Source organism: Opisthorchis viverrini (genome assembly GCF_000715545.1).
Source record: "Opisthorchis viverrini unplaced genomic scaffold opera_v5_16, whole genome shotgun sequence".
Lineage (NCBI taxonomy): Eukaryota > Metazoa > Platyhelminthes > Trematoda > Opisthorchiida > Opisthorchiidae > Opisthorchis > Opisthorchis viverrini.
In genome coordinates, this window is record NW_008751672.1 from 2,471,265 (window position 1) to 2,494,523 (window position 23,259).

Consider the following 23,259-nt stretch of genomic DNA (forward strand, 5'->3'; position numbering starts at 1 on the left):
TATCACATTTACTGAGGTCGCTTTAAGAACAGGACGCGTAGGATTGACTGTTCAGAGTTGATAGCTGGTAATGACAGGTTGAAAACGTTTCAGAATAAATGATTCTGTTTGATAAACAGAATGTCACAGCCGCTATCTTGGATGCATGGCAAATCTATGTCCAGACTGTTAATCGAAAGGCTGCAGGTTTGTAATAAAGTTAGTTTCCCTCAGCTTAGTTCTCGATCTGAATCTCTCAAGCTGGGGTTCCCGCAAAAAGCAACCACCAAAGGTGTACGACGTGTATTAACGCTTAAAACCAGGTTAGAAGCACATTTACGGCGCGTCGTATATAAAGTGTATGGTGCGACAATATTCTGGAAATTCTGACGCCTTTTGGATGCGCTAATGGCGACCGGCGTTCGGCAAAAACTGGGTCATGATAGGCCGCTAGGTCCAGACTTTCGACTAATCGAAGCTCGCCTTGATGCCGGACAGGCAAGCCGAACGAACGTTTGGTCAACCTTGTGCGGAATAGGCTTCTCGGCCGTAGCAGTGCCTAACTGCGAGCGGTGAAGCGGTACCTGTAATTCTCCCTACACTGCGAGCGGTGAAGCGGTACCTGTATAGAATTCTCCCTAGCACGGTTGAATGAGACAACCCTGTGTTTAGTGTGGTAAAAAAGAGGAGACCCGTGCTGTCGAATGATCACTGAGTTACAGGATCTTCAAAACCTTGTCTTATTTTACCTCGGGTTCGACCCGAACCCCCAAGTACGCAGTACCCCAAAGGTGGAAATGGTTTGACTACTCGTGAAGTGTTTGCTATAAAGAAGAGTGCTGCAGATCCACCGCTGATCGAGATTTTAAAAGTACGGTACCTACTCTTCGAGATAATCTTTACTTAAGCTACATTGAACTGGCTATACTCGTTCAAGCACAGACCACAAGCCTTATATTACGAAACACCACGCATGCATTCAGCACCGTTTTAGCATTGATTCTTCAACAACCCGACAGATACCTAAATGCGATATCACACTGAATCCATGGACTAGTTGCTAGTTGCGCACACACTTTAAAATTTGGGTAGGTAGATCGTTCTCTTCTGAGATGCAACTGTTATGGGTTCTTCTTGTATCTTCTTGTAGGAAGATCCATGTGAGACAGGGAATTTCGCTTTCTTCGAAGTCTTTTCACTTCAATTGCACTCAATTGGGGGGAAGGGTTGTAGTTCCAACACATGCCGATGGTTGAAACTTCATCTCCTTCTAACCATGGTTACCATTGCTGACTTCTTCACGGAGTTCGGCTGAAAATACTGCTTAAATCCTATCTATTGAGTCCTCAGACATTCAGAATCCGCAAGAAACGAAATTTCAACTCTAATTTCTTCAAGACCACTTTGTACTGCGCTCTTGTGATCATACTTGCCTGTCCCTCTGAATCATTTCATGTGACTTCTCGCATCGGGGTATTTTTACTGGGTCTGAAAAGACCTTCGTTCAATCAGTCACTCAGTTTATCAGCTATGAACCAGGTACTAAGGGTACGTTCGTTCCAGCTGCTACAGTTTTAGCCACTAGAAAATTGGATGACGCAGGAGATACAGCCGAGCACCAAAGGTGATGTAGTGATCACTTAGCTCAGGAAACTCGGCAGCTACGTTTTCAAAGCCATCGACGTGACTCGCGTGCCATATCGTGGGATGGTTCTGTTCCATGCATGTGGCACCGACCACGTCTAATGCTTGTGGCCAGTACTTGGACCACCGAACCCCGCACATCTCAGATGTTTAATTATCCAGAATTCTCAAGTAATTTTGCACCACTGGAGTACAAACGAAGCGAATATTTACAATCCCTAGGAATAACTTGCTCGATTTATGATATCTGGTGAGTATGCTAGTCTTCAACTGGTTATGACTGTAAACGAAAACGAACGGTTGATCGTAATAGATGTGGCGAACAGTCGACTCCTCATTTTTGAAGACCTTCGCTCCGGACCATTTGACAAAGATCACTTATGCGCAATCTGTAACTCCATCAACCGAACCCGAGCTCATAGTGACTGGTTTCATTTTCAGCTAGTTCGATCGGACTAGATGTGTAATGGGGACTATCTCCTCCCATGCACTGGCATCGTTTGACGTTGTTTCAATTCCACTAGGTGTGTTGTCCGCAGTCACATACTGTGCCCAGCCGGCACGACCGGAATGATGTAGTTGGCACGTTTTTGGCTTGAGGACCCGTGTTCTCTGTAGCATTCCTATTGTCGTATTGGTGAGGTAAAGATCGGAGCATATGTATCAACCAGCCGTGAATGTTCCTTTTGTTATCGACGCCTCTTGATAATTAGGTTATTCATCGAGTAATCTTCACTCAACTGACAGTGTTAACTTTGATTTTATTGTCGGACGATACAGTTAGAATCTCTCCAGCTACACTGCACTACAAGTCGGGTTATAACAGTGGTGACTGGGTTGGATGATTGAACTATTTTTAAATCAATGCAGCAACAGGAGCGTTAACTAATTACCTGCTAATATGGATGATTCAGAAGCAGGGTTGACTTTAGCAAGAGATAGCGTTTAATTTTCTGCACATTGTTAAACTGTTTCGGTGGAAATAAGATGTTGTATTTTTGCTTTCCACCGGACACCCAGTATATTCTGCACGGTTACCCTGAGCTCAATTTCAGTTTCACATTGAATCATCTCCCCCCCCCAAAAAATAAAATAAAAACAGATTTATCGTTCGCGGAACCGGAAGAATAATGACCATAAAGAAGAGTTTTTGCGCCATTACTATCGTGACTTATGATACACGCCCCAAAAAAAAAAAATAAAAACAGATTTATCGTTCGCGGAACCGGAAGAATAATGACCATAAAGAAGAGTTTTTGCGCCATTACTATCGTGACTTCCATTATGATACACGTCATGGCAAGTTTCGCATGGGACACGGATCTTCGGACGAAGGTGAGGAGGACGAGGAGTCGGAGGATATACCAAAAGGATCCTTGGGACTGCTGAGTTCTACTCGTGCATCACGCTTGGGAAAGCCGAAGTTCAGTATGTTTCTTTTACACTTCACGTGCACCGGTTGCCTTTAACCACTGGTGCTCGCATGCAGCTGGTCGCGATTGTACTTAGGTTAAGTTGCGTATAAGTTACGTGATATCCTAATCAGGTGACTACTGCGATCTTGTTACATAAGCCAAAGTGCACTTTAGGTGACCTTTCGTGCGTACTGAAGGAAGCCTAACATATGCTTCAACCCGCCATGCTAACTGTTCAGCGAGCGGTGTGAATTCTATTGGTCCTGCGATCACTTGTTTTGTTTGCTTTACGTGGATTCACTGAAACGAACTCAGTACCAACATTCGTGCGCATTGAATGAAGTTGGTCACTGTCGCCATAGCAACTATTTGGTCGGTCTGGCCTAAGTCACTTGGGGAATTCCCCGCGTACATGGCAGTCCGGTCATCATTGCTCCATATCACTTACTCGGCTAACGTAACCTCTGACTGAACAGAGGTTGGTAGTCGTTTACTCAGTACTGCGACCCGGAGAAGACGAACTCAGTTGTGATTCGACCTATTTTCCATTCTAGAGACCGGAACTGTTATCAACAGCCCGGTTCTGTTTGGACTGAAGCCCACGACCGACCAATAATTGATCGGCGTGATCTGGTAAAACTGGGTCCTTTCCACCTGCACAAATAGTGTTGACCATCCCTGATATCCCCTTCTTTCAGTGTCCCTAATTCAGTGGAACCCATCATGGTCTACTCAGACTACACTGGTCATGTTTGGGCTCTTTGGGTGAGGAAAACACTCGTGTAAGCCCTTCATCCATTAGCTCATTTCCACTCGAATAATCTCTCTGAAAAGAGCCAACAATGTGATGATTCATTACTGTCATTGACAGCAACACCTGAGGCAGACACTGTTGTTTCACCTCTATATAACCATGTTAGTTTGTTTGAATAAAGCCTTGTAGTGGAAAGAAGAAATGAGATAGGGGAGAGGACCTAATGCTAACCTGCTACAAACATCTTACAATGTGAGGATATGGCAGCAGCAAATCGTGTATGCCTTTTTGACGACCATATAGTACGATTATTGCTGCTCTGGAACCAGGCTACGTTTCGACCGGCAAGTTCTTTTTGGCCTGGCTTACCCAGCCGAGTAAGTGAACGGTTTGCTTCAGTGAGCAAATCTTTCTGATACAATGACTCAATTCCGTCTTGGGGTCGATATTTCAATGATATGTCCTCATGTCACTTCATCCTCGAACTTATAGGGAAGCAGATTGGCTAATCGAGAGCACATCAGGTTGGGACAGGTAATCCGCGTGCCAGAGAACTCTCTGCCTCACATAGTTGATTTCATCCAGATCTGTGCTAAGCGAAAGCATCCGGGAGGTTGATAGTCCATGACGTGGCAAAGAAGCATGAAAACATGAACTCACTCGGGATGACGTCCTCGGGAACCAACTCACCGATGGTCAATGACACTGGCAGACGTGGCCCAATCAGGCAATCTGTGGCGCTAATGTACTAAAGCTACTGCCTTTGATGCGTGGCTGCCCAGTTTCCGGAACTAACTGATCATGCCATCGCCTCCAATGCTTGGCTATTTTCCCGTGCTGTCCCATTTCCCGATGACCGAAACTGTAGCAGTTGGATCCAACGTGTCCTTGGTACATGGTTCCTAGCCGATAAACTAGACTGAATTGAACAGTATGTCGATTCACTCTTAGGTACATGTGTAGAGGGAATAATTAGATGAACACACAGCTGTCATCCTTGCTGAAGTCCTCATAACCCCTGATGATATTCTCGTGGGCGAACATTTGCCTCTTCATTTCTCCAAGTTGGATGCCCATTGAAACTGCGGCCAAAGTCGTGTAAGCAGTGAATTTTTCTTCTCGATTGGAAGTCCTCAATATAGCTCGACCTTGGAGCATCGGATTTTGGCTGAACATATGGACAGCTGTGTAGTCCGCCGCAGTTAAGGTACGGGCTGCTGTTTCAGAGGTTAGTGTTTTGTAACCTGACAATACCTCAACACGTATGCACTCTTCAGTTTGTATGATAGCTAGGTATCGAAGGGGTTTTACGACCTTTGCGACCATCAGATTAGTCAGTTTGTCTACCCATCATTCTCCCTCACTATGATCCAATGTTTTGTGAATGTTCCTCTGTGCCATACTGAGAGGTGGCATCGCATATCGGGTTAGACCTTCAGTACACCCGATCATCTGTCTCGTTACACCAAATGTTGGGACCAGAAGATCTTTCAAGACTTGTTGAAGTATCTTCGTCCATCTGTAGCACCCTTTCGGTGCCTAACTGCCATGCCACACGAATGAGGCACGAGGGTTGGGATACTTTCAGGTCGCCCAAGCCTAGACAGGGTGAAGTGTCTTCTCATATGTTTAAATTAGTTTCAGCTAACGCAGCTTTTCCGTAGTTGTGCATCGCACCTTTGATTATTTTTGCCCATGGGTTCGTTTTCTCCTCTTCCCTTCCCCGCCGCAGCCAATAAGGATGGTCGCTTCGACTGGGCTGCTGCTTACGGTGCTGAGGGGCAACGCGACATCTTTCGCTCGGCAAAAAGTTTACCGCGCGACTTGGAAGCACTTCTACTCAAAATTGAGAGCGAAGATGTGGGTAAGGATCGTTTCAGTAACTGGTTCGTGGTAGCCCTATATAGCCTTATAGTGTATTCTTCGTGGTCCTTCACTGTTGCGCGTTTGACTGGAAGTGCGCAGAATTTTTATGTTTGCGGTGGTCCCAAGTTTACCGTATCTTAAAATCCTATAAGATTCGTATAACTGTTTGCACCAATTGCTCGTAATACCGATCTCACAAGCCAACAGTTCGGTTTAAATAGGCAACCTTTAACCTAACGGCTGCGAGTGAATTTCACGTTACCAGTATTGACCATCCCCTCTGGTTTCACACGATACTTAGGTGCACCCAATATTGCAACCTGAACGAATTGTAAATAAATACTTCCGAACTGCCTTCTTGCCCACATTTTGCAACGCCCGAAGATGATCAATCTGTTCTAGACGATATTTTTCCGGTAAATGTTGGCAATAACGGGGCTCTGGGCTATTCAGTTTAAACCTTACATCTGGCTGTAATCTGGACCACGTGACTGTATTTTTCTGCGCAGCACAGCTGCCTTGCAACATGAGCGTCAAATCGTCTGTATCGTCAGACTTCTGTCCTTCCATTGTGGCTCTCTGTGTTTTGCCACGAAATGGTCTGTCCCTTCTGCCCAAGATGGGCGACCTGCGCTCGGGTAAATCCTAAAATGCTTTCCGTACTGCTGATATACGTGCAAGTAGTTAAATTATTCCTTGAACTTCCTTTGCAAACAGTCAATCACGACGAATTTACTGCATTGCGCATACGTTTGGAGCAGACCGAAAAGGAAATGACTCGTCTGCTTAGTGCTATGAATCAAGCCGAACGCATGGTTGGTAGATTGGATGTGGATGACGATGTCGATCCTCAGCAACTCGACAGGCACGCTGCACCCGGGCCAGCTCAGGAGGACACCGAGTATGAGGCAACGGCTAGCGAGGATGAGTTGGGCAAGTTCTGTAAGGCTAGCATAGTTTTTTATATCCGTGTCAAATAACAAATTCTCCCTTGAATTCCTTGTAAGTCATTAGTATGCGACTGCTGTGTTGATCACTGGTCAAGTGCCCAATATTGAACGGGTAAAGTGAACGTTTGCGATCGGATCATGCAATTCCGTTTTAAAGTACAGTTAGGCTGCAGGAATCTGCTGAAGGTGAAAAGTAACTTATGGTTTAGACCCGAAATCATTATGGCCTGTTGGACTTGCCTTATAGTAATCATGGATATGAGGTTTCAATGGTTTCCGGTTTCTCAGAAATTAAACATGGCTTGCCCAGTCTAAAGTCATCTGCGAGGCGGTGCACGAACAGGCGCCAGGCAGTGCCAAATTCTCAAGAATTCAGGCGCAAAATGAGTCTACTTTCCTCAAATACACACATTTGCCTACCAATTTGTTTTTCACGGGCGACTCACTTGAACTCAACTGAATCTCTCGTTTATGGTATTCTTCAACTGAATATGGTGCACAAAGGCCGTCTCGTTTCTTAGTTAGGAAGATATTCGAGATATCGCACTATAGTTTTATAAAAGACTGTTGAGATCTCTGCGATAGCCCACGACGAGTTTTACCCTTCTTGGGGCTCATCAGGTAGGCGCGGTCCCCGACTAATTTCGACAAATATACTCACTTGCATATCAATTTGATTTCCACGGGAGACTCAGCTGATGAGCCCCAAGAAGGAAGAAACCAGTCGTTGGCTGTCGAAGAGTTTTCAGAAACCCTGTGAGTAATTTTCTTCATGAATCTACTTCCCTTTTTAACGCATTAGACGTAGTAAGCACGCCTCCCCATAGGTCATTTCTTGGTCCGTCACGCCGAGAGGCGTTATGTCAATGAGGCTTACTCGCGACTGTGCACAGCGAGAGGATGGAGATCAGGCACCGCGAATGAGGTCTACCTTAATTAAGTATACGCTACTCTTGGACACCTGGTTTGTTCTCACAAGTGTCCCTTTCAATAATTTCCCTTATATCTATCATGATAAGTGATGGGTTCACATAAACAAGGCGGAACTCTAGCAACTTTGTTTAGCGACATGGTCACAACCACACATTTTTCTAGCAAAACTGATATAATTCGAAGCTAAGCCAACCAAGCTGACACATCAAGCATCGCTGTATGATCACCTTGTTTCTGTTAGATACTTCGATCTCATGCATCTAAAGAGCGAGTCGAACTCGTGACTCTCTGAACGAAAGTCACTGAGGATTACTGACCAATACAGCAAACTGACACTCATAGATGACCTAGTGTGACTAACCATACACCGCGCAAGATACATCCACATTGACAATATAATACCACTGATATCTTGCAAATGATTTCATCTGCCTAAATGACGCTTCTTTCAGTTCAGCTCCCAAGTACCGTTCTTTTTTTGACTCCATATGTTAGATTCACCTACCGGAGTATCGGGTGCACAATCGACACAACTTGAATCGATAGACTGATGGCCCCTCGTTGTTCCAATTACATCGCGAAGGCTTGCCTACCTATATGTTTCCTCTCCGTTGTACTCCAGTAGAATTTGCAATGTTCAACTAAAGTGCAATATTATTCACAACTGTTCATTGCCACTTGAATGACGTTTTGTCATTTTTAGTTGTTTTTTTTTCACCTTGACTTTAACCTCATAATTTTGAAGCATTCGTTCCTACTTGTGTGCAGTAGATTGTTTTCCATAAAATGTTTTGTATATCAATAAAAATAACCAATATCGGGAGCAGTGTGCTTTGATGTGAGCCTAAAAAGCTGATATGAGGGTAGAAATTACAAGGGTGAAGAAAACAAAGAATGCTGGAGTGTAAAGCTGAGATTGCACATCGGTGTCACCGCTCGGAAGCTTCTCAGTCGAACACCGAGAAGTCCGAGAGTCCCTCCGATAGTGACTCGTTCCGCAAATATAGCGATGAAATTCAGAACGCCATATTGGAACAGCCACTGTTTAGGGTTACCTTTGAGCTACTTCCACCACCTTACGTAACAGCGGAGTCATCGATTTCCCAGAACTGAGAGTTAAGTAAAGTTAGGCAAATAAATAGTAGCCGATCCTGATGGAAATATCACAATGTACAATGTCCTCCTAACATCTGCGTCACCCCAAACAGGACGCTCACAGAAAACTACCGAATTGTTCCAGACTTTAGGTCTCTTGTATTGGGTCGCGGGCAGTCGTTCATATGTCTGATAAAGAACGAGACAGTCGGCTCAGAAGAAGAATGAACAGTTGCTTTCTATGGGGTTTATGAACTGAGCACTGTGGATCTATTGTGGTGAGGCTTTCGTATCTGCACGAAAAAGTTCTTATGTAGACCGTTCCAGTCATTCACTCAGCAGCAGTCCATTGTCATGAACGAGTGAGTCAACTGAGTCTCCCGATGAAGTCAAATTAGTATATTTCGCGAATTACGCACGACTTTGGTCCGAATAGAACATACATTTGACGAAGACTAGAGGACTGCATCTACCTGATAAGCCCCGGAACGGCAAAACCGGTCGTGGGCTGTCGAACGGTGCTCAGCAATCTTACGAAAGTAAATATGCTGCGATACCAACTGAAACATCAGGCGGCGTTCGTGCAGCGCATTCGGTTGAAGAATATCAGACACACGTGACTCGGATGAGATTTGGTTGAGTTTCCCGTTAAAGCCGAATTTATTTAATTATCGGTGGCTGTTTAGACAGCTCGGATGGTGCATGCCACGTCGCCCATTGCGGCTTAGTGGATGCGACAGCTTACAGCAGCCAGTGGCAGTTGCTGCGAGAAGCCTGCTACAGGGCCGGACCCATCTAGGCAATAAAACATCAAGGCGAAACCTGTCATGGGCTGTCGAACAGTTTTCAGCAAACTCATGAGTAGTGTCCCTGAAAAAAGCCATTTCCGATGTCGAATCCGAGCAAACAAAGTCGGTGTGGCCAAATTATCTCGGTTCCTGAAGAGCGCATTGGACCTGCAGACTAGGTTTAAACAGCTACGATGACCAACTCCTAATGGCTTTTCCTATCACTGACTCGAATACTGTTGGGGAATTCCCATCATTTTCAGTCAAGCCATGCTTGCGTCATATCATTGAGCTGAATGGATCCAGCAAGAATAAACCGAAAGTAAAGTGAAATAACAAAACTGAGACTGTAAAGTGGGGCTCCTTATGATGGGCCAACAAACCGAAAAGGACTGCGATATGTTGCCATCATCAGAAGGTACAACTAAAAGTCGTGAATAGGTTTAACCTGGTCACCAACCCGATTGATGAGGCATACCGGCCTCAGCGCGTTGCCGGTCTACCGTCACTCGTCTTCAGTTTGCGTTACGATTAATGTTCGGTGCGGGAATCACGAACCTTGACCCAGGTAGTGAAATCTGTGCATCTTTGTTGCGTGTTGGGCGTGTGCTTGGTAAATTGCTCATCTAATGGAGACTGAGACTATGGATTTCCCTCTTCAAGAGGCCAGCTTTCACAACAGAGGACCCATTGCACGGAACACTATACTCGGGTCTTGGTCGACAACCTCATATCCGTCCGTACCCGTAATCGACAGTATCCCAGCACCTGGAATGTAGTTACTTATTCTGCAGGCCGAGGTATGCGAACAGGATACAATACTTTCCACATAGATGGGCGTGCTGACGATCTCCAACCGATAGTCTGTAATGTAGAATCAGAATTGGTTTTGGGAGGGTGACTAACTAGGAAGAATGATTTCATCCGCAAATTTAATGTGGCTTGGCAACGCTATCAACCTAGAAGTTAGGAAGACGTCAAGTTACTTGGGGAACGATCGAAGCAATCGTCAGTAGAACTTCATTCTGCGATCTTTATTGCGGAAGAACGATGCGTCCCTCTTCCAAAAAAAAACCCAACGGCGACACCAGAGCAATATAAACCGTTGAGCCTCCCGCAGGCGACCACAAAATTGTGTAAGCCTCCGGATTTCCATGGAATTTCAACTCGCTAGCTCACAACACAGCCAAAATCCACAATACTCACGTGGTGAACCCGACTTGCCTTCAACCATACCCGTATGAGGGTCGGGGTACTCAAAGGCGGCAGTTCCACTTGGGTCGTTTGGAACAACTTGCTCATCCATTGACAGGCATTCGAAGATACCAGATCAGTGATAGGAGGAATTGTTTCAAAATTCAACGACCGAGAATAACGGTGGGGGCAGCGTACGCTACTAGTGTATCACCGACAGCCACCAGACTCCACTACATTGCGGAACACATCACAAAGTAAAAACAACAGAAGCGAACTCTTGAAAAAATGCCAAACAGTATCGGAGACACCACGACCAGCTGTTTGAACCGGGTAAACAAGGTCCCGATGCACTCAGCTGAGAGGCACATGACCACCACAGTCAACAAGTCGCTGTATTCGGATAATCCATCGACCCTCATGATGACCATCACCACCAGATGAGAGCGCTGATACTTCGCTACCGTACAACCATGTCAGTTTATTTGAACAAAACCTTATAATCTAACGAAGATAGAGATGGGGAACGAAGAAGTACCTAGGNCTGTATTCGGATAATCCATCGACCCTCATGATGACCATCACCACCAGATGAGAGCGCTGATACTTCGCTACCGCACAACCATGTCAGTTTAATTAAACAAAACCTTATAATCGAACGAAGAAAGAGATGGGGGACGGAGAAGGACCTAGGACTGGCCTGCGACAAACACTCGAGATGCCTAAAACTCCAACAATCAGATCAGAAATTAACAGCTTGAACTCCACCGACATCGCTTAGCCATCATGTTGTTCAATGTCTCCAGCCAAACACGGGGAATCACGTGGATCCCGTCCTGGATGTCACCAACAGCGCCAAAACACCTCGTAACATCACTCCCATCCACCGTGTCAGATCGTGTCCACCCTTAGGTTTCCGACAGTCTGAATTAGCCACAGCAAACAGCACTCGTCTCCACAGACGTAAAACATGGCTCAGCCACCTTGGCTATCAGTGTTGAACGCATCCTGATCGGCTCATTGTGAATTCACTGATTCCAGCTATAGTCCTGAGACATAGGTGATCAAAATCCTGAAGATGTCTGAGATCCTCAGCCCAAAGTGGCCAAACCTCACAGCCGTGTAACAAGACAGCCCATACTGTAGACGGGTAAACGTGTCCTTTGGAGCTCAGCTGGGTGCCTTTTAGCGCCACAAGTGACGCAAATTGGCAAACGCGACTCTAGTTTTTGAGATTCGTGTCCCCACTGCGTTTGTCACGCTAATGCAATTCCCAAGATATCAATAGTGTTCCAAAACCCCCAGTGTCACTGTTGAGTTCTCCGAGACATATTCAAAAATTGTATGTCCTGTAGCATAGCTTTACAATTTTCGGATGCGAAGTATATGCCAAAGGACTGGATGATTTTCGTCAGCTTTTCAAGTAATGCGAATTTTTCAAAAATGAGAACAGTGTCGTCTGCATACTCCAGGTCAATAAGGTTATCAACTGGACCTGAACACTAGGATTTTGAAGATCCTACAGTGCTCACCTCATTTCATGAATAATGTAACGAAACAAAAATGGAAAGTAGATTTTCTTGTCGAACACGAACTTCTGCGGCACATCCTATTGCGCAAGCGTGTTGAAAAGAACTAACCATCTATCCCAGTGACAGCCCAGATGTTACGTCGACTTGACCCCCCGAATACTGCGCAAGCACAATCGTAGCTGACTAGGTATCCCTAAAAGGTATTAGTCGAACAAAAAGGGAGCGAACCCCGGGAAGTTTCTAACAACTCTCCATTAGTTACCACCGAGTGTGCGACGTTTACCCTGAAAAGACCAGATATCCCCTTTTCCCATGAGACTGTCTTTGGTGACCGTTGTTTCCGGCAAAGGGACACGAATAGATAGAATGACCTCTAGATATCCCATCTGATTAGGCAAATGAAAGAGTACTGCAAGCACGATCATATAGTTCTCTTTAAACCATCGCAAGTAAGAATGCGTATAATACAGGAAATAACGACAAAGTAATCCGCGGTGATTTTGACACATAACGGGTGCATGATTTGAATGGGCGTAGGGCGATAATATGGACAAAGGACTACCGTATATTGTATAAAGCACCTCCCCTATCACACTATCAGCCACCTGGATAAACAGGTTCATTTGGGGTAGCCATCACGATCGAATTTTTGCCCGCGATGAATGGGAGTGATGTGCACAACAGGGATTTCTACATCGTCACCGGAAAACAGGCAAGGTGGAAGTTGGGGCAGTACAGGTTGCCTAGCCGCCGACGACGTGGACTGGGTTGGTTGTGAGGGCGTCGCAGGTTGATGAATCATCCCTGCCAGCGCAGTTGAGGTAGCATTCGTCCAGTTGGTTTCGTTCCCCAACTGGGTCAGAGAAGACAATGAGGGTGATCTCGGCGAGGGAGACGACGATCGGTGATCCGCACTGATTGTCTCTAATGATTCTGGTTGTAATTGTCGCTGGATCCCAAGGCGACTAAGTTCCATGGGTAGGTTGGCTTCCACTGTACGCCGTTTGATGCGTTTGACCTTCCGTAGCATAATCGCCTACAGACGAGAAATGGGGAAGGACAATTCACGAACAGTGTTTATCGAGTTGAATCTATTCTGCTGTACTTACCGTCTGGAATTATTCCTGGAAACTAATCAAAGCGAAATGTTCAAAGAAACGGAAATCGCACCAAAGTAGAACGGCAGATTCTGAACCATAGGTTGTACACTGCGCAGGCCACTAAAACTGTATGAATTCTGTGTATAATTGGAGGAACTAGGCCAGCACTAGAAGAAAGATTAGTTCGAAAAACAACCGCTCCACCCATTGTTGTCGCCAACTGCTGATGTATCATGGAGACATGGGCTCGCCAGTGATTGACCCTGTTTTTTGACAATACGATGTAAGATAACGGTCAGTGAGCTCAGTCAAGAAGTCATGACGCGCCACTGTGAAGCTGTTAGCGATTGTCAGTCCCGGGGATTAGAGTTGTAGGACATTCCTTGCTGTTCCCTGAAGGCGGATTTATAGACAATGTGCGTCTCAATTCGCACATCAACGAACCACGCTAGTAAATTCAGAATAGCTTACCACTTATCCGAGCCACCCACATGGTAATACGTGAGTTTGGTCTGACCTATCAGTTTATTATGGACAAATCCTGCGTGACCTCGCTCGGGTTCAACCGAATACCTCCGATTTCAGATCGCTTTGTCTTGAGAGTAAACATAAGTCGATCATTCTGATAATCCAGGCGTGAAACGCACGAAAACGCCGACAACCAAGGCAACTTTATCCGGTCTAAAACCACGACATACACGACTACTTGGTTGCGTCTGAATAGGCGGGATGTAACAATTAATTCATCAGATTTTGGTTAGAGAATCTGTTCCTACTAATCGGTGGTAGATGTTATCCCTTCGGTAACGAAAAACCTGAGGACGACCATTTAAAAAGCTCGAATAAAGACGAAACAGTAGACGATAAGTGACGGCAGACCAATCTGAAGACGATGGGAAAAGTCATACAGTTTCGTCTTCAACCGGTGAAATTTTGGGAACGAAGTCCTTAGTGGTAAAATTATAAATAATGATCGTTCAGCTGTAACACCCGAAGGGAGCACGAAGGCTGGGATACTGCCAGGTTGCCCAAACCTAGACGGGAGAAGGCGAGTTCGAACCAACCTAATAGCACCCCATGTTTGGTTCCAGAATTCACTTCTGAAAACTAACAAGTAAACAGAGAACAATCTAAAACGCAAGCGGATAAAAGACATTTTCTTGCTAAATTAATTGTCCGACATAACAGTTGTTGGGCTGTCACATAAAACTGGGAATTCGGTCGATCCCTTCCGAATAGGGACCTTCCCAAGACTGCATCCATTTGATTAGGTTCTACGACTGGTTCCTATTGGACAGGGGTTTGCAATTGTGGGAATTTCAGTCATGATCAGGTCATTATTACCAGGAAAAAATGGACACTTCTGTAGGTTCATCAAGTAGCCGGGTCCATACAATGTCTTGAACGATGGATACAAAACTTGGACGTTTTACAATTGGACGACATTTAACGGTGCTTTACCTCTTTATCTGGCATGTCAGTTATTCAAAAGTACATTTAGAACAAATGGCTGTCCAGAATTTTTTAATACAACATCAGTTAATATGTAAATTAGTTCCTACTAGAGGTGTTACTGGCCAGATGATGAAGAGAGATCCGGTCCGGCGATTACTGATGGTTTTGTACCCTAGATCCATTAGGTACTATCGGTCCACAGAAATGCGAAAAGCTTTTGGGACAGAATAACGGTTATGTTCTATCGGTCCAACCCACGGTAGACGTCATAATGCCGGGTTAACGATGTACTCAAACAATGTCACTATTTGCGTTGGTCCCCTTGTTTAATTAGTGACGCTGATACTCCACGTCTTATACGCCAAATTCACAACAAATCAACAACGTGTACGTCACTTACTCTCAGCGCAGACCGAAGTACCACGATTTGCCCAGGTGGATGGATGAACGGCTCTCCATCAATTTGGATTGGTAGCTCCGTTTTTAAGAGGATCTTCAACTGAAATAACAAAAGAGAAGTATGAATGTGGGTCACATGTGATACATAAACAACGAGTCCCGGCAGATGTACGTACATGACCAGCCTGGGCCAGTCGAATTCCAGAACCTAGGCCAGAGTATATCTGTCCCATGTGGACGACGCCAGAAATGCCCACCACTTCCAGCAAGCCATCATAATGAGTCGGTTTGTTGAACACGTCGTCTTTCTCCAGACCCCAAGGATTGGCTCCACCACCCCAAGAGTGAATGTTGAGCACGATGAGGCCCTCGATTGGAGGCAGAGTGAGAAGCTTTCCGTCGGCTACGACAACAATTTGTTTGTGTAAATCTTTGCAGGCGGTTCGGTTCATCATCTTGCGCAGGCCGATTTTGAAATATACACCTTTGTTGTGGATCCTGCGGTGGGGTAGGAATAAAAGGGCAGCGGGTGAACAGGTCAAACAAACTCGGTCGCATTAGACAGGTAGTCGTAATAGAGGGATAACAATACGTGGAACAGGTACTCTCCAATGTGATGTACACAGCAAAGTATCTTGCTATCATTAAAGGGTACGACTACTTTCTTTTACCATGAATATAATGGTCGATTTGCGAAAAACAGATTCGGATATGAGGAAAACAAACAAGTCTGAATTCGATAGATGCGATGGAACGACATGGGGGTGTCCTATTAGATCGATTGCTGATAGACTGATAACACAAGCTGCATGGAGAGTGTGAAGTTTAAAAACTGATGTGGTGTCAACGCAAGCCTTAGAAACATCATAAGCGAGAGATTCAGCTGGGTTCCAATAAGTCTCCCGTCAAAGTCAAATCGGTATGCAAATGAGTGCATTTCGCCGAGTCCTTCTCCGTATGAACCTCTTCAGACGAATGTGCTGCTCACAGACGGCTGGGTGGTTCATCACTACCCACATGCCAGTCGACGTTAGTTATAGATGTGCTTAACAGGTTATCCCATTGTATGATTAGGAAAATGTACCCTCTAAAAAGAATGTTTGAACAGGAGAACGATTTTGACCTGTCCCGAAGGGGTTCGTTGGACGGTGTGTGGTCTAACCGTTTTTTCACTTGCGTCATGCGGCGGGCTATAACTCATCGACACGACTGTACCAAACAACCCAAGTGCCTGCGTTCCATGAGAAACGTCTGGCCACAAAGTCCGACCCCGAAAACTGACAGCGCTTGTCACTCATCAACTTGGCTTTCGCCGAAAATATGAAGAGCATTGTATAGCTCATTCATCCTTGTTGGGAATTATCAACAGTGCTTATCTCCAGGGCGATCTGAATTCACAACCCTCAGGTTAGTAGTTGAAGACTAAACCGTTCGGTCATGAGAGGTCGATCCGCGGTGGTTGCACTTGAACGGGATACAGTACCACTTGTCCTGCGGTCACAAAACTCACAACGCGTGGTGACTGGATCCTGGAGTGACGAATTTTCATATTAAATTATCACGCAACCTGCGAATTAGTTCTCCTTCTGAGGTAATCAGGAATATGTTATTTATCTTCATGCTCCGGACCACATTACCCAGGTTCCGTGAAACATGGCGACACGAACACCTATCACACTCCAGCTGATGTCAGTGGTATTCTTGTTGTCAGTTTCTATCCAGATTGCCTGAGTGAATGTCTGGAGGTGTAGGCACCTCGGAATGATTGTGGTAAGCTAGCACTAAGTCTCTTCCCTGTCCACCCTTACTCTTTTCTTTACAATAAGGCTTTCAAATAAATCATGGTTGTACGGCAGTGAAGCATCGGTGTTGAACACTAATGTCATGCAGTCGATGATGATAATGTCAACATTGACCTACGGAACACGGATTAATGGAGTTGGCCGAACAGACTACCTAAAGAATATCAACTATCCTGGGCTGACAACCGTATAAATAACAGACCTTGCCGCTGGAATGACAACTAAAACGGACAGGTAACAGACCTTATTTTCATTCGATCAAGGGGCTGTGGTGATAGCTAGCAAAGTGGTTTACGACTCCGAATATGTTCAATTCGCAGGCAGTCGTAAAACTCTCAACCCGAATATAACTACGGTGTAAAAGAACTGTGGTGCCTGGCAGAACAATATTGACTTTTGCAATTTCCGCAGTGGTGTTTTTTCCGTTTTCGTGAACAGTTGGGCTAGCTGCGACAACGAGCGAAGAAAAGACTCAACGTAATCTTGTGCAAGTTCTGAAACTAGACAACTCGAAAAATCGTCTTTTAATAGTTTGGGTTGAAAGTAAATATCTTCTACGGTAAACAAAACAATAAAGGGTGAGCATTCGCAAAGTGACGAACTTTTTTCGGTGTTAGATGGGTGCATGAACATTTTACTTAGCACTGGACTCCTATTCGAAACTAAAGCTGGTTGATTCCGGTATTGACAATGAGGTATACACATTTAAAAGAAATCATCGTTCAGCTTTAACATTCTTTCGGTGCCTAGCAGCCTTTCCGTTCGAAAGAAGACAGAAAAGACAAAACAGATCAAATCAGACATTTAACGAACGACTGTCACGGTGCAGATGTTACCATAAAAGGTACGTTTCCGAGAACTCCAGATCAGTACTCCTTACCTTTTTAAATGAATGGTCGTTGGTAGTGTGAGCAGAGTTGGACATTTCAATGGAGATTTCGTCCTGTGGGTGATCCTGGTGATTCCCACAAAAGCAGAAACAGCTGTAAAGTGATCAATGGCTTTTCAGCATACACTGGTCTTACTGACAGGACGAAATCTCCATTGAAATGAATGACTTGGCACATGATACCACGACGGGGAGGTTTCTGAAGAGCAAACCCATAGTCCGATTTAAACATTCGGTATTTTTTTTTTGAAATTCAGCTGTAACACCCTTCCGGTGCCTAGCTGCCACGCCACCCGAAAGAAGCACGAGGGCTGGGATACTGCGAGGTTGCCCAAGCCTAGACAGGGGAAGTCAATAGGCAGATATCGGATTCGAACCACGGATCGGCCGGTCAGTAAATTCACGCTCTAACAAACCGAGCTATCTCGCCCCCATTTTGTATTGAAGCACCGTAAGGTGTAAGAGTTTCTCTCGTGCTGATAGAATAAATCATTTTTCTGCAAAATAAGCCTTTGAACGAACCCCCACTAAGCGATTTACAGAAAGAAAGCATTTTTGGTAACTAATGTAATAAGGTCACTTAGTACCGTCCTCCAAAATGAAGATCCGCCTGGGATCGATGGTTTTGTAATATAGTTAATGCCTTACATTAGTTCTCAGCCTGAACCTTCCAAGCTAGGCATCCCCATCAAAGGTGCACAACGTGCATTAACACCCAAATCCAGGTAAAAAAAAACACGTGCGACGCATCGCGTATATAAATTATATGGAGCGAAAGCATTATGGAAATCCTGACGCCTTCTGCGCTAATGGCAGTCTGCATCCGGCGGTCACTAGATTACGACTGGCTGTAGGGTCCACCAGGTCGGCCAATCTGAGCTCGGCTGGATGCTGGATCGGCAATTGGCCCGACATTCTGGGCGATCACGTGTGAGACAGACTTATTGGCCGTCGCAGTGTCTAAATGCGAGCAGTAAAGCGGTATCGGTACAGAATTCCGCTCAACAGTTTTAGCGGTGTTCAGGTTAGTTTACTGTAATATCTGAACCAACAACTCACGGTGCCTCAAATTTTTCAATTCCACAGTGACCTCGGCAACCGTCTGTCGGCGCTTAGAGGTGATTTTTATACACATCATGGAAGTCGGCCGAGTAGAAAAAACCGGAATCCATGTATTATCTACAAAAATGATGCTCCATTTTATGATATAACAACCCCCCAACAACGATCCCCCTCCGTGTAGTTGTGCACTGGGCTATCCGAGTTATCCGTCGATCCCCATCTTTAAAACGATCTGTTTCGCTTGGCATTTTTGAAATTGTACTAGAGAGATAACGTTTTAAGGTGGCATGTTATGTCGGCTGAGATGAGCTGAACAGGACATGTTGAATTTCAAATGGGCTATCACGCCATAGGTTTTGAAGTCGCACGTTTCTCGTTTAACGTTGACTTACAATCGCAACTCAGTAGGTTCAACAGGACTGTATACCAGCAAGAAAATGAGGCACGCCAACCGACAGAAAAAAATGGAAAGCAAAAGAATGATGTTCGACAGCACATACCGACTATTAAACTTAGACGGATTTTCCGATCGTGCATTGTGAAAATCCAATGAGAGATCGGCATCGATGCCTATGCCAAAATAGCTGTTCATGATGATCATGATTGAATTCTCCTCGTTTGTTGTGGGTGCATTGTTTTGGGTTTCCAGTGCCAACTTGGTCTCGTCTTTGAACTCCTCAGCAGGCCGAACAACAAATGTCCAACTGCTCAGTGGGGACAGAGGTGGGACAGGAAAAAAGGTTGATTGTAGGTTTAAGACCATAAAGGAGTGGCCTAGAGACAGTGATGATAATGACGACGACAAACAAGCGCTGCAAGACCAGTATCAAGGTGAGGGATAGGGATTTAAGTTCAGATCACGCTTGGATCGCCCTAGTGCTTCTTGTAGGTCGCATGCCGGTATGCATCTTCCCAGTTGACAAGTGAATCCAACTTGTATGACATAAAGTAGTTGATCTATGTACCACCCATACAATTCTCCTTGTACCCGTGAATATATATGACGTAGGTGTCCTGTCCCCCAACCCGGACATAAAAACCACTCCCTACAGTAGTGATACAACTAAGTACACGATTCAAGTGGCATAACAACAAACTCGATATGAATGTGGGGATCATTGTTCAACTCTCATTCGCACAATTTGTCAATTGACTTCCATTTCATATTGTTTCGTCGTCTCATCATACTTTGAAATGAGACTGTTGTTTCCCCGAAAATTCATCCCTCCAATCCAACCGGCGTTGTGAGTCGCCGAGTAATAGTACTATAGGTGTCTGCCATCACAGATATGAAAATATATTAAAATAATCGTTCAGTTGTAATACATTTTGGATACCCAGTTGACACGCCACCGGATGGAAGCTCGAGAACCGAACTATTACCGCGTTGCCCAGGCCCGGATAGGGGTGGTGGAGATGTCGCGAGTGAGTTTGAACCACAAACCTTTCAGTCAATAAGTTCGTGCCTTAACCACCGAGTTCCCGGATAGGGGTGGTGGAGATGTCGCGAGTGAGTTTGAACCACAAACCTTTCAGTCAATAAGTTCATGCCTTAACCACCGAGTTATCTAAAGCTTACAATTCGCTTACAAACTTTGTCTCGAAAACGTTCATCCTCCTATAAATCCATCTATAAATATCAAGTTGATTTTTAGCCGGACTGATGATTTACGGCTGGTTCAATGCCGCCTTTCAATACTCACTTGGTAGCAGTCGTGCCTGGATAGTGTGATAACAGTTCAATTTCTATTCCTTCGTTGTTCTTCCACAGCTTTCATGAGCTGAGGTGGAGGTTCCCTTGCTTTTCCTCAATCAGACTAGGTACCGTCTGCCAAATTCGTTTTCCAGCATTGAGCATTTGAGTGTATCCCAAATTCTGTTAAATTATAGATTGCTTCCTAAGTCTCAGCGGGTGCGCTGGAAGAATCCTTTCCAATTTCATCGCCCCCAATAATAATAAATAACAAGCGTTGAACTGTAGCTCACGAGCTACTGCCATGTTGCCTACCCTAGACAAGGGGTCGGGTCCGAACCACGGATCTTGTGGTCAGTAAGTTGCACATTCACCCCTGAACTATCTGGAGCTCAATCATCGAACCTCGTTACCTTTCACACACAGATCCGTCTATACACGATCTATCAGTTAAGATGGTGTTATGCTGTTTAAAGCTCCGCAACTGATACCATAGCCACGTCATATGATAATTCCTCACTCAACTCCAACTTTTAAAGTATAGTTCCCAACCTATGTAACCAATTTCACACCCTGCACTGGTCTGGTTGACCCCATTTACTGCAAGTTACATTGGTGCTACCAAGAGACTCAAATGATACCCTCGTTTATGGTAGTTTTCAACTGAAAGTGCTACACAAAGGTTGTCCCATGTTTCAGTTGGTACGATATTCAACGCACTGCACTACATTTCCTTGACGGAATACAATCACTCAGCTGTAGCACCCTTTCGGTGCCTAGCTGCAACGCCACACGATGGAGGCACGAGGGCTGGGACACTGCCAGGTTGCCCAAGCCTAGACAGGGGAAGTCGAGAAGCAGTAAATTTGCGCTCTAACCCCTTGGTCCATCTCGCCCCCCCCCCCGTGGAAGGATTTTTCAGCAACCTTATTAATGATGTGTCTCGCCAGGCGAAATCGAAGTGCTTTTTTGCCCGAAATGAGTTTGATCTCACCAAAAGATGCGTGCATCTGCACTAACTTTGTTCGATGGCACGAATGCTAACTGCATCAAATCAGCTTTAAAATGTAGATCCCACTATACCCTCTGACTTCTGTAACCCCATCCTTCTTTAAAATAGAAGCGCCCCCTCGATAGGCCGAGAGTTTGATAGGTTTAACCAAATCTTGTTGAGCAAAACTTCTCCCGTCTTTGTTAGCGTATTCTCTTAGCAAATCAACTTACGATATTTTAGCATCGAGTATCGACGCCACATATTGATTAATGCGCATAAACTTGGACAAAAGCAAATCGCGTCAGGTTTTCTCCCTTTATTTGGTTAGCTTTACCGTAAACACTGTTAATAGCTTGCATATATCAATTTTTCATTTTTCATATTTCATTTTCAATGCATGCCTCGATTCATAACAGTACAACACAAGCTACAGATACACCCCCGCACTACCCACAACGATTAACGACTGAAAACACTGATCACTGTCCACTCCAACAGATCAGGTAATTTAGGGCGCCACAGAATTTGTCGCACTGCAAACAGTTCAACAAAAAAACAACACCCTAAGGGGATCAACAAGTTGAAAATGTCCTAGTCCATTAGTTCGGATTCAACGGGTCGATTGTCACGATAGATCGTGAATAATTTACGCACCGCTGATACCAAAAAAGGAGACTAGTTCTGATTGGGCGTGGCTCATAAATTGGTCGACGATAGGTACAGAGCATTCGTCTTGCAACAAGCAGCAGTAATGCTGCTCGAACATGAGATGAGGCGACGCATACAAGCTCGGCTAACAGATCAACAGTCACGTGATCAATCAGTAATTCATCCAACACAAATCTTGTTCGCAGACAATTAAAAATTTGCGTAAGCTGATACGGTCTACAGCTTCACACGAAAAGGCAAATCTACCATGTTGATGGTTTGGCATGCGCCAAAAGTCCTTCGAAGGTGAATTACTGTACATCCGATTCATTAAACAGTGATTTAGTCAACACGTACCGATCTAATTGGACCTCCTCCGCCGCAACCACATCTTTTAGTATGCTCAACGGGTCTTCCGTGGAGGAGTAGCCAGAACCCCACCTCAGTACTCGAGCCAAATCGTTCCCAGTACCTAGCGGTAATGGAGCGATCGGTGGAGAATTGCACGCGGCATCCTGGCCGACAATATCCAAACAGGACAAGGTCCAGCCAACGGTTCCATCTCCGCCACATATAAGGATTTTGTACGAAGACAAGTGTCGAAAGCAGTAGAGCCCGGGGAGGGGACCACCGTAGTCCAAGTTGAACACCTGAAGATATCATCAAGCAAGCCGATAAATGGGAAGATCTTGGTTTCTGATTCGTTAGAGCTCCCATGTCAAAACCATGCTCATACATACTACACAAGGTAACAGTCGACTACAAAATAATGCGAAGTTGCTCTTCCTCCCAGCCAGTCAGTTCGGAAAAAAGAATCAGGTTCGCGGATCACCGGTTCAGTGGAAGTGACTGATGGACACATGACTGAGTTCAAGAACTGAAATACTGGCATCTCAACACAAGCGTTAGAAAGACAGAGTTGGCATGAAAAAAGTGCATAAAGCCGATGAGTGGGAGAGGCTATCGGCTGTTTCTGTACCTTTTTCTCAGGCTGAAAACGTGGATTAGTCTATCACTCAACCATGCGATCCACAAGGCCATGGATTCGGAACCGAAAGTCCGACTTA

At 45.1% G+C, this 23,259-nt stretch overlaps 3 protein-coding genes across 3 annotated transcripts in view; 1 reads left to right on the forward strand and 2 right to left on the reverse strand.

The window, feature by feature from the left end:
- T265_12807 (hypothetical protein) overlaps positions 1 to 538 on the reverse strand; it is a gene marked incomplete at both ends in the record, with an annotated part of 7,159 nt that extends 6,621 nt beyond the window's left edge. The window contains one exon of the mRNA XM_009165585.1: positions 320 to 538. Within this exon, the coding sequence (XP_009163849.1) occupies positions 320 to 538 (219 nt within the window). The remainder of the gene's footprint in view (positions 1 to 319) is intronic.
- The window catches only part of T265_01518 (hypothetical protein), a gene marked incomplete at both ends in the record, with an annotated part of 20,800 nt that extends 8,543 nt beyond the window's left edge, over positions 1 to 12,257 (forward strand). The window contains 4 exons of the mRNA XM_009165559.1: positions 2,832 to 3,051; positions 5,525 to 5,656; positions 6,376 to 6,600; positions 12,100 to 12,257. Coding sequence (XP_009163823.1) covers positions 2,832 to 3,051; positions 5,525 to 5,656; positions 6,376 to 6,600; positions 12,100 to 12,257 — 735 coding nt within the window. The remainder of the gene's footprint in view (positions 1 to 2,831; positions 3,052 to 5,524; positions 5,657 to 6,375; positions 6,601 to 12,099) is intronic.
- A 308-nt stretch (positions 12,258 to 12,565) lies between these two features.
- T265_01519 (hypothetical protein) overlaps positions 12,566 to 23,259 on the reverse strand; it is a gene marked incomplete at both ends in the record, with an annotated part of 55,128 nt that continues 44,434 nt past the window's right edge. Inside the window, 4 exons of the mRNA XM_009165560.1 lie at positions 12,566 to 13,186; positions 15,281 to 15,602; positions 19,358 to 19,669; positions 22,550 to 22,842. Of these exons, the coding sequence (XP_009163824.1) occupies positions 12,770 to 13,186; positions 15,281 to 15,602; positions 19,358 to 19,669; positions 22,550 to 22,842 (1,344 nt within the window). The remainder of the gene's footprint in view (positions 13,187 to 15,280; positions 15,603 to 19,357; positions 19,670 to 22,549; positions 22,843 to 23,259) is intronic.